General features: G+C 38.1%; 1 protein-coding gene across 2 annotated transcripts in view; it reads right to left on the minus strand.

Moving 5' to 3' along the window:
• Nucleotides 1-12,072, minus strand: part of GABRA3 (gamma-aminobutyric acid type A receptor subunit alpha3) — a 388,210-nt gene that overhangs the window by 132,166 nt on the left and 243,972 nt on the right. For both annotated transcript variants that reach the window (XM_059158037.1, XM_059158036.1), the window contains exon 4: nucleotides 6,914-6,981. In XM_059158037.1, coding sequence (XP_059014020.1) covers nucleotides 6,914-6,981 — 68 coding nt within the window. The remainder of the gene's footprint in view (nucleotides 1-6,913; nucleotides 6,982-12,072) is intronic.

The raw sequence follows: 12,072 nt of genomic DNA on the forward strand, positions 1-12,072 counted from the left end.
TAATAGATTGAAGGAGAGAAATCATGCAATCATCTTAATAGGGGACAAAAGAAAAGTTGCAAAACTTCAAATACATTTATAAACACACACATACACACCTTAGAAAACTACCAATAAAATGTACAGTAGGTATATCTATATTTATTACTGTTCATTGTCAATTGTTTGTCCTTTCTAGAAAATCTTATAGAAACTCCCATATTATGAGTTCTGCCTTCATAAGATAGGAATCAAAACTTAAATTACCAGTGTTTTGGAGCTAGAATCAGACTAGTGACCTAAGAAACACCAATCACACAAACATGCACACACACACACACACACACGCATGTATTTCCAACAGTAAACTTCAGTTCAGTTCAGAAGTGTCAACATGAGGAAACAAGATCTGCATGGAGTTTCTATTTTTACTGTGGTGGTTGTAGTGTAGGTGATGGCAAAGTTACCTTGCTTTTAGTGGTCATATTGGCCACTAAACACATGAAAGAGTGCTTAACCTCAAAGGTAATCAGGAAAATGCCACTAATATCAATTAGACACAATTACATGCTCATCAGAATGGCAAAAAAATACTGTAATACTAGAAAGTTAACAAAACTGTGGAGAAATGAGCCTTTCATACCCTGCCAGTGGGATTATAAATTGTTACAACCCATTAAGATTGTAATTTGGTCCTATCTGAAAAAAAAAAAAAAAGTTAAAAATGTACAACTGCTACAAATAAAAAAAAATTATCTGTAAGTACATACCCTACAAAAACTCAAACCTGTTTTCAAGATGTGTACAAGAATGTTTATTCTTGGGGTGCCTGGGTGGTTCAGCAGGGTAAGCCTCTGCCTTCGGCTCAGGTCATGATCTCAGGGTCCTGGGATCGAGCCCCACATCAGGCTTTCTGCTCAGCGGGGAGCCTGCTTCCTCCTCTCCCTCTGCCTGCCTCTCTGCCTACTTGTGATCTCTCTCTCTCAAATAAACAAACAAATAAATAAATAAAATCTTTAAAAAAGAATGTTTATTGTTATCAGTGTTTATAATAGCAAAAAATTTAGAAAGAGCCTAAATGAACATTGGCAAGATAATTGGACAAATATATAAATAAAAAATATGCATACACTGAAATACTGTATAGCAGTTAAAATAAATGAATTAGAGTTAAATGTATCAAAAACAATAACTTCTGATACATGGTTGAAAAAAATTATAAAATAATACACAAGCTATGATCCATTTTATAATTTGAAATATATTTATAATTTGAAAACCACTATGTGTTATTTATTGTAATATTTGCTTTTTCCGTGTGATATATACATTTTTAGTTATAAGTCTAGAATATGTGTAGAAATGACCAAAAAAAGAAAATTCATTGTTTTAATTATCTCTAATTGGGGAGAGAGTGAGAGAGAAAAATGGAATCAGGAAAAGGTACATAGGGGACTTCATCTATATCACCAAAGATTTTTTTATTATGAGAAAAAACATGGAAAAATTTTTAAGATTTAAAAAAGCTAGGTTATGGGTATCCATTTTTAACATTATTTTTTGTATAGTCAGAATTATTGGGGGAAATCATATAGCGATTATTTGTTCCATAAGTATACCATGACCTTTGGCCAAAAGCAATCAACTTTGACCTGACCATTCTAACAATGAAATAAATTCCTTCTTTGCAAATTGAATCCTTGTATACTCTCAAAAAATGATGGCCTCCAAACTGACAAATAAATGTCATTGTTTTGTGAGGCATTTAAATAAAATATCCCAGATAATAAACTTAAATCTGCCCCCTGGGAAAGGCACTACACTAGGCAAAGATGACTTATAGCACTTGGGGAAGAATTTCTGGTTTAGTGTTAGACCCTGAATGTCTTCAATTCTCTAACACTGTGCAGTGTATCAAAGCAGGCTTCTAGAAAGTGACTACAAGTCTGATTTAATTTTAGCAGGTTCTATGGCTAAGGTACTTGGCAATTGCATTACAGTAAAGGCATTCATTGCCTCATAGGTAGACCACTCCCCTCTTATTTTCCCCCCTTTGCTCTTTGCCTTCTTACCATCATTCTGAATTTTGAAGAATTATAATCCACCTGTCCCTTTCAATTGCTTTTAGTCCTTGAAATAGTCTTATTAGCATTGTTTATGTGGCCTTCCCATCTATTTCACATAAAAGTAGCCAGGAGATTTCTGGGCATGGATTCCTAGGCAAAACCCCATAGACGTGGACTCCTATGTTGCATCTGGGAGTATAGTATCTTATAGAATAAGAGGAAACTGACAGCTCAAGAGGCTTTCAAAATAGACAAAGGCTCCCCTTCATTCTGTGACTTAACTACTTGTAAGTGAGGTCTTAAAATGAACATAGCCACTTTTTCCAGTGATAGGCAGGAAACAGGTACAACAATTTCAAGCCCACTGCCACCAGGAAAGAGGTCTCTATGCTAATTTCTTTTTAATCAACACCAATTTCTTCTTTTATGGTCTTTGGATACTCTGGTAACTTTGCATGATTTTCACAAACAGTAGTCAGACTAAAATATATACCATCTGTTAAAAAGAATCATGATTATATCTTTTATGAATTCATATTCATAGCCTCTTTCTTCTTTTTTTTTTTTTTTCATTAGGCTATTTGATTAGTTCTCTTATTGTATTACTTGCCTCATAGCCTGGCTGTCCACTGTATACCCTGGGAAGTTTCTCTGTCGACAAGTAGCAGCTGACAGTTGTTACCAAGCAGGTATCTTAACAGTTAAAGCATCCCTGGGAAGAGAGTGACGTTGACAATACCTAGAATTGGCATTTTAAGTTTCCCAGTTGTTCTCATTCTGACTCTACTAACATGCTCTTTGTCCTCCTAATTTTCTCACTAGCTTTATCAGTACATTAAGATAGACCCTGGGTCCCTGAACCTGTGGCATGTCAAAATCTGAGGCCTTAGGAAGGAGTTTAGCTTAGAAGGTGTTTCAGACTAGGAGAGCATCCAAATTTTCTCAGCTGTTAGCTTTCTTTTTTTTCCAGCTTTACTGAGTTATGATTGTCAAATAAAGATCGTATACATTTAAGTTGTACAATGTGATTTGTAAAGATGTATAATGTGATCATTTAATATATGTATACACTGTGAAATAATTACCACAATCAAATTAACACTTCTATCACCTCATATAGTCACCTGTGTTTGTGTGTGTGTGTGGTAAGAATACTTAAGATCTACTCTCTTAGAGAATTATCAACTGTCACCTTTCTACCTTCCTTTCCAATCACTGGTCATATGCATAGCATTCCATTTCTAAGCCGGTATCCCACTTTCTCTGCATTCTGATTCAAAGGCTTTTGAGAGACCAGGGAAAATTTCCACTTGCCAAGAGTCATTGCTCACTGGTGAGGAATAAACATAACCAATTTAAGAGAGAAGAGGCAATGAAACTGCATTTTCACTAATTTTTTTGCAACATTCTCTTCATTGTTACCTATACCATTCTTTCCATATATGGATTGAGAAAATGGTGTAAATTCTTCTAAAAATAGAAAGTCATAGAAGGTCATACAGCCTTGGATAATTCAAATTGGAATTGTATCCCTTCTCTGTCTCCTGGAAGAGCATGGATATAGGATTGGTGTTACTGCTGAGGAGCACCATGTATTTTTTTTTTATACCATCAAGCTTTATTTGTTACAAATGGTTAATGGAAGAGTTTCATTTGTGATGCCTATAAAATTCCCACTGTAATCAGTTTCCAATGTATATCTGTACTCTTTAATAAATTTTCTTTCTCTGACTTTTCCCACAGAAACATCTACTACTGTTTGCTTTCATCTATCTGCCCAATTCCCTATTGTCACATCTCTTTATATTCATAAGGTCAAAGCCACCCAAACTAGTAGCCCAATGGACTTACTAAACTTGCTATTCCATAGTATCTCCTAAAGAAAGCTACTTTACTCTTTGTCTGCATGGCTTGCTACTAATGTTTCATATCATTTCGGTAAACACTTTAAAAAGGAATTGTATCAGTTCTTATGCTAGGTGCTAGAGATACAGAAATGTATCAGACATATTCTCTAACTTTGAAGGACTTTCAGTCAAGTGCCAAACATTGATAAGGTATTGGTGATATGAAGATTAACAAAACAGATACAGCCCTTAATGGAGCATTTTCAAAAATTTTATTTATTTATTTTGACAGAGAGAGATCACAAATAGGCAGAGAGGCAGGCAGAGAGAGAGGGAGAAGCAGGCTTCCCGCTGAGCAGAGAGCCCCATGTGGGGCCTGATCCCAGGACCCTGAGCTGAAGACAGAGGCTTTAACCCACTGAGCCACCCAGGTGCCCCAATGGAGCTTTTTGTCAAACTCAGGATCTATGTCTGTGAAGGTCAGTGTTTGAGTAAGGATTACAATGGCTGCAAAGGGTTATGGGTGATACTGGTTCAATGTTCAAACTGGCACCACAGTTTTTCTTCTTTACGGACAAGAAACTTGTCCCTATTTCCTTAAGAAAGTATTCTGGACCAAAATTCCATTTGGCTGAAAGTGATTCAAGAACCCAGCCAGCTCTAATTTTCATCTACTTGCCCAAGTAGTCTGTAGTCTCAGGAGAGCTGGGTTTGTTGCTTCAGCCAGTTGTTAAAGTCAGACAACTTTCTGATGTTTCACCCAAAAAATCATCCCTGACTGAGGGTCAATTGTCACAGTATACTAAGTTGTACAGGAAAAAGAAATTTTAAAACACCATTAATGTGCTTCCCAGTCAGAGTGATCATAGCTATTCTACCTTGTAACAAGATAGAAGTGCAGCTAAAAATAACCTGAAGTTTATTTGATTAAAGTCTGCCCTCCATATCAGGAAAGCCATTCTGTTATTTCTACTTAATCGGGAAGGAGAAAAACAAGCAAGTAGAATACAAAACTTCAAGAGATAGAATATCTGGACTGTTTGAAATGTCTGAAGGGCCTCTGCATACCCATGTGCGCCAACTTGGGTGGGGAAGGAGCAGGGAGAGTAGCTGGTTTGGGGAGGGGCTACATATATGTTTCCATAGTATTCCTGCATTTAGGTATCTGTTTGCACATGTGTGTTCGTGAAGTGCCTGGGATAGCATGTGGACTATTTTTTATCAAGTGTGTATTTTTTTGTGTGCATGTATATTTTTCTGAATGTATTTGTGGATACTGGTGTATAAGTGAGAGTAAATGAGAGTGTATGAATATAAATGTGTGTTCATAGAGTAGCTTTTGTCACTTTCTTACAAAAGTCCTAATTCATCACTAGTTCCCAGTAAAACAAAGAGAGAGCTGCATATCCCTGATGAATCTGGTTATCTCCAGTGGCCTATAAGCTCTCTGAATATAGGGAATCCTAGAAACCCTTAATGCAATGTTGAATGACCAACTGAACAATAGTTTTAACACATGCATGGATCTAAAGCTGTGGGCGTTAGTAAACATGTTGAGAGGGCATAATCTAGAAATACAGGCTTTCCCGATGTCCTTGTGAGATACCTGTCTCCTCCACCCCTCATACATCAAACTTGCCCCTTACTGAGCTCTCCCTATGTGTCAAGTATTCTATTAAATGCCAGGGAAGCCATGAAGACTTTGTACTTGCCCTTAAGGGATATACAAGGAGTCTGTTATATTTCTGTATCCTCTTTTCTCCACACTTGAAAAGCAAAGTTCAGGCCCGGCCTCACAACCACTCATGATTCCCTCTGCTGAAAACTAGCCTACTTCTCCAAATAACTCATAGACCTTGCCTGACTGAAAGAAGAGCCATGTAAAGTCAACATACCTAAACCAACTCTTAGCCTCGAGTCTTTTCCCACTTGTAGTCCATCTTGTACAGACTGCTAGGTAATTCTAAATCATTCTCAAACAATACTTGTATATATTTACTGCCCTATTAATATCTACTCAATCATTCTATATTACCCACAGGCAAATTCTATCACATCGTTATACAACTGTTTATATTTACCAACAGGTCTAAAGAAGTCTTGTCCCCTGCTAAGTAGTAGTCCCACTGAAGATACACAGAAAAAAATCCAAGTAGTGATCATGGACATTTCATATTTTTTTGGATATTTCTTTTTGATTTTAAGATTCTTATTTTCCATACAAAGTCACTCATTCAATACAGATTCTTTGAGCATCTATTAACTGCCAGGCATATTGAGCATATAATAGCTTATTTCCCTTCATGAAAATTATTCCGATATCTGATACATAGTAGGTATTAACTGGGTGGTCCTTTAGGATGGGGTCTCCTGTCTCACTACTACATTCTTTGCTTTGGCAGCAAGGGATAATGGAAGGAGAAGGGAAGTCACTGAAGATGACTCTTGAGTCTCCCTTTACTACCTCTGCTATATCCTGCCCTATTCCTTGACTTTCCTCTGAAGTTTTCCCTGCTCACATCTGTAGAAGAAAGTTTCCAAAAGTGGTTTTGACTCTTTCTCCAAATATTTTGCATTACCATTGCCAGTCCATTACCCCCAACGAGTAGGGCCTTTTTGCAAGGAACAGATTTCTTGGATGATACTGCAGGCTGCTGACACTTTGAGAGGGTTTACCACAATGCTCTCCTCACATAACCTATCTCTGTTAATATGTGTGGAGTGCTGACAAAATATGAAGAGAGAAGTCAGGGAAAATTTGAGCATAGGGATACAAGTTTAATTTTGAAAGATGTGTTGTGGAAAGAAGGGAAGGGTAGTCCTCATGAGGGCATATGCTTTATATGTGACTACATGGGGAGAGCAAAGGAAAAGACAAATTTGGCCAAATGTAGGATGGCGAAGGTAGGGAATTCGTATGAGACAAGGTTTCTCCCTAGAAGGTACTAACAAGCTCCAATTTATTTTCTTTGATCTGTTGCATCTTCTTTCACTTTTACCTTTGCAGGAACTATAACTTACCATATCAGTGTCTGACACAGGTCCAAAACTGGTCACATAGATGTCAGTCTTCACTTCAGTCACTGCATCTAGGCCAAGGAAAGTAGAAAAGCAGAGTGTCATGAAAGTCAATTTCCTTAACTCAAAGAAAGTCCAGTGCAGTACTCCAAATGACAGCTAACTTGCTACATCTGAAAAAGTATACCTGACAGAGTGATAGGAAAATCTCTCAAAAACTTCTCACCTATGCTATTTGTTCAGAGAACATGCTAGGTACAGGTACAAAGTTTACCCTTTAGGTATCATTGAGAATAACAACAGAATCCCCAAACTCTAAAGATTAAGAGCCCTGAGAGATCTCTGATATTCATATGTGCTGGAATTTCACACCAGAATTACCCTTACCTGTGGTAGGTTCTAATATCCAACTTTAATACTTCCAGGAACACAGAATGATTGCCCTCCCATTCCCCTGCCCACTTAACATAGGGAGAGGCCATGTGACTATTTTTGGTTGTGGAATGAAGTTATATGTGTCCCTTTCTAGCTGGAACAATTAATGTCCAATGTAAGATCCTTCCTGCCATGGTCATCATAGAAACATGTCATAATAGAGCTATCATAAGATTGAAACATCCTGGAATGATGAGCCAACACATGAAGGACAACTGCTTGAAAGTTGCCTGGCTCCACAACAGACTGCATGAATGAGAAAAATATTTTCACTGGGTTAAGTGACTGAGAGTTGAAGTTGACTGATATCACTTGACACATTCTCTTTGTATTTATTTTTCCTTATTGTATTATCCCCACCTTACACAAAAGGTCCTCTATAGCAGTGACCCTGTTTTGTTATCCCTATATTCTCAGTACATTGAAAAGGAGCCTGTTACTCAGGTGATACTCACTGAATAATTTTTGTATGGATGGACGAATCTCATCACATATTTGCCAAGTTGGAAACTGATACCCAGAGAGGTAAGTTATTTCATTGCTAAGTTTTTCTCTTTTCCTGTTTCAGCCAACACTATTTATCCCAGTGTAGATCAGACTAACCCACACACTCCACCATTCCTCAAATAAAACACAGGAAAGTCTATAACAGCCTAGCAAATACTTCATCTACTTCATCATTATATTAAATTCAAATAAATCCCATTTCAGTTCAGAACACCAAACCCCAGAAGAGTACACCAGTAGCGCAGCCAATATCAATAATGCCACATAAGTTTTGATTTATATTTGGGGTGCCTGGGTGGCTCAGTGGGTTAAAGCCTCTGCCTTCGGTTCGGGTCATGATCCCTGAGTCCTGGGATTGAGCCCCGCGTCAGGCTCTCTGCTCTGCAGGGTGCCTGCTTCCCTTCCTCTCTCTCTGCCTGCCTCTCTGCCTGCTTGTGGTCTCTGTCTGTCAAATAAATAAATAAAATCTTTTTTAAAAAGTTTTGATTTATACTTATATACATCTATATATCTACAAAATTACATTTTCATAGTAATAATAATCAGCACTATAGTCAATTCATCAAAACACACCTTACTTGCAGACTTAATCAGCAAATAACATGTCTTTGAAACTAGAGATATGTTTCATTTATTTTTAAAGATTTATTTACCTATTTTTGAATAAGAGAGAGAGAGTACACATGAGAAGTGGATGGGACAAAGGAGAGGGAGAGAGAATCCCAAGCAAACTCTACATGATTGTGGAGTCCCATGCAGAACCCAATGCAGAACCTGCCCTTGTAGGGCTCCCTTTTGCCAGGCTTGATCCTCTGGGGCTCAGTCTTGCAGAGCTCCGTCTCACAACCCTGAGATAACATCCTGAGTCAAAACCAAGAATCGGTTGCTTGACAGACTATGTCACCCTGGAGCCCTTAGAGCTGTGTTTTAAGTAGTTTTGTTTTCTATCTGGAGTATAGGCTTCTTTCAGAGCAATTTCTATACTTGAAGGAGAAGAGATAACACTTCAGGACCCAGAACATGCCTCCTGAAGACTTTTCCCTTCAGATACACTCCCAGGTTCACTGGCTTGAGAAGTATTGTCCTACCCTCAAGTACATAAAACAAATTTAAGTAAGTAATGGAAGAGACCATAATTACACTTGAATCCAGTATTATAGGCAGGGTGTAAGTACAGAACAACTTTCTAAACCAATATAATTGTAAAATTGTAAGATAGTTAAACAGACTAAAAACAGATTACCCAGACCACAGAAAAAGAAGGAGAAAGATACTGGTGGTAAAGTTAAATTATAGGAGATGACCCAGGGGAGAGTGGAGTCACTATAGGTAGAAAGGAAAATGGCTATAACAAAGAGTATTGGGCTAAGACGGCAAGGCTTAGATTCTGGATTTCTGTCCCTGACAATGATGGTATAGGACCATACAAATTCTGAATATTTTCTTTGTACTAACGAGGAACTCTGACTGTAAAGTCAAGCAAAAAAATCTGACTAAAAGTGACCAATGGTAGCAAGAAGCAAGCTGCCTGAGGAATGTAGGAGGTTTTATGGAAATTTGGTGCTCTCCCTCTCTCTCAACTATTCACTTTCACATAAAATGCTCCCCTTGATTGCTAAGAAGAAAACAGTGTGGAGAAACTGCTTTCCCAATGAGTTAGGGGTCACCCCAGGCTTCAGAAATTTCCCTGACTTTGCAGAAGGGAAGGAAAGGTGGGAAGTTTTGGTCCAGTTAGGGGGAGGGAGAGTAAAGAAGGAGAGAAGAAAGAAAAATAAGAGGATATAATTAGAAAAGGACTGGAGGAAAAAGCAAGAAATGATAAATGGGTAAAGTACAAATAAACAAAAGTCACCCAGAAATCTAAGGAACAGAGATAGAAGAGAGTGTCCACTCACCACTCTAGCTTCTCTGTGTGAAAGAATTAGAAATTTGCTTTCATTTAACTCAATGAAAAGATCAATGAATTAGACTAGAACTGGTGAGGGCTACAATTCATAGTCTAAGCCCTGTTCACAGTCTTCTCAGAAGAGACAAATGTGAGACATAAATTAATGGATAAATTAGAGGGCCTCACCCCCCACTGTGTTTAATAATTGTTTTCAGATGTTTCTTGGTGTTTTATTTGATTTGGAGATCCAATTTCCTTCCAATGTTACCCTTTGAAACCAAAGGTGAACAGAATTGCTTTCCTTTTGCAATTTACAGTGATATTGGAAATGCTTGAAAGCTCCTGTCTTTACATGAACACACATGACCTTAGCCCTCAGTTGTACTCCCACTGGTGGGGAACTCATCAACCAGTCCCCATGTCACTTCTGTTTACTTGATCTGAAAGAGTAAAATGATCACTGTGTTTACATTGATTATGTTGTTCATAACAAACTGTTTTCTAGTTTGACTTCAAAAATATTCCTGTGGCTCCTGGTGGTTCAGCGGGTTAAGCCTCTGCCTTCAGCTCAGGTCATGATCCCAGGGTTCTGAGATGGAGCCCCCACTGGGCTCTCTGCTCATCAAAGAGCCTGCCCCCTGCCTCACCTGCCTCTCTGCCTACTTGTGATCTCTGTCAAATAAATAAATAAAATCTTAAAAAAAAAAAAAAGGTTCCCAAGAAATCATTAATTTTCTCCTTTGGGCAGAAACCAGAGTAGTAGGTTCCTCAACCCTCTAGCTGTTCCACCTTAGCACACATATAAACATTGGTCTTGTGACACCTGCATGGTGGCTCAGTTGGTTAACCATCCAGCTCTTGATTTCAGCTCAGGTCGTGATCTCAGGGCCATGAGGTCAAGCCCTACATCAGGCTCCATGCTCAGTGCAAAGTCTGCCTGAGATTGTCTCTCTCCCTCTGCTCCTCTCCCTGCTCATGCTCTCTCTTTTTCTCTCAATTAAATAAATAAATTTTAAAAAAAAGCAACACTGTTCTTAGCACTGCCCTTTGGACTCATGCAACATTTGCTTCTCAATCTTTTGAGATTCAAAGACCTTCAGAGATTGAAAGAAGGTGATAGTGGTATCCCTAAATTTGCTCTTCTTTTTCCTTTCCATACTAAATATCCTGACTTCCTTCAACTATGTCTCTTCTTCCTTTGACATGGGTTTAGGCATCCTCACTATCTCTCTCTCAGTCACTTTCCTCTGGCTCAAGTCTGATTTTTTTTTTTTAACTGATACTGAAATATTTTATGGTGAAAGTTTGTCACAATTCCATTAGAGACAAGCTCATAAGATGAATGCTATGACCAAAAGCCAACTATAACTTCTTTTCTCATTTTAGGACAAAATGGACTCTTCAATTTTTTCTAATGACAATCTTCCTAAGAACAGTGTGGCTTTGAAGACTCGAGCCTTGGCTAGAAGAGCTAGAAGAACAAAACCTTAACATTTCTATTTTCTTACTTCCAGATCACGGTGTTTTGGGGGAACCGTGATTTTGGGGGTTTGGGGAGAACAAGCATTTATTGCTGTACATACTTTTCATCTTGAAGATGGACTGGTCTGGTAGAAATTAGGTCACATGTGACTATCTTGGTTGGTTGGCCACATGAATTTAGGGAGTGGGCTACAGTGACTTATGAACAGGCTTTCACAGATCTGAGAGCTGGTGTGCTCTCTTCTTATGTTAATAGCCTTTCCATTAGTCTTTGATAACCTTTGGGGACTAAGATGCAGTGAGTCCTCAGTAACCCCACCCCCCTATAGTATTAATTATATATAAGCTCTGTAGAGGAGTAACGGTGATTTAGAGGAAAAGAAATTACAAGAGTCTGTGTTAGCTCTAATCTAGTCTCTGCAATTGACCCATACCCTCTTTTGTAGACTCTTGCCCTCTTTTGCTGAGGGCAAGGCTCTCAGCTTTTGACATTTAATAGGTTAGATGTCTAGCACTGTGTTTATGCTGCACCATCTGTGTCAGGTACCTGGATTGTATTGCAAATACGTATTTTCCTTTTTTAAAAAATTAAGACTCAATTAGCAAAGGTATAGTATATCATTAGTTTTTGATATAATATTCAATGATTCATTAGTTGAACAAATATATAATTGAGGTAAAATTGGTATGTAACATTAGTTTCAGTTGTACAGCATAATAATCTGATATTTGTATACCCTACAAAGTGATCCCAATAAGTCTAGTTACCATCCATCACACTACAATTGACCCCCTTCACCCTTTTCTCCCACCCCACAATTCTTTTCCCCTCTGATAACCACCAATCTAT

This window comes from Mustela lutreola, chromosome X (assembly GCF_030435805.1).
Source record: "Mustela lutreola isolate mMusLut2 chromosome X, mMusLut2.pri, whole genome shotgun sequence".
Lineage (NCBI taxonomy): Eukaryota > Metazoa > Chordata > Mammalia > Carnivora > Mustelidae > Mustela > Mustela lutreola.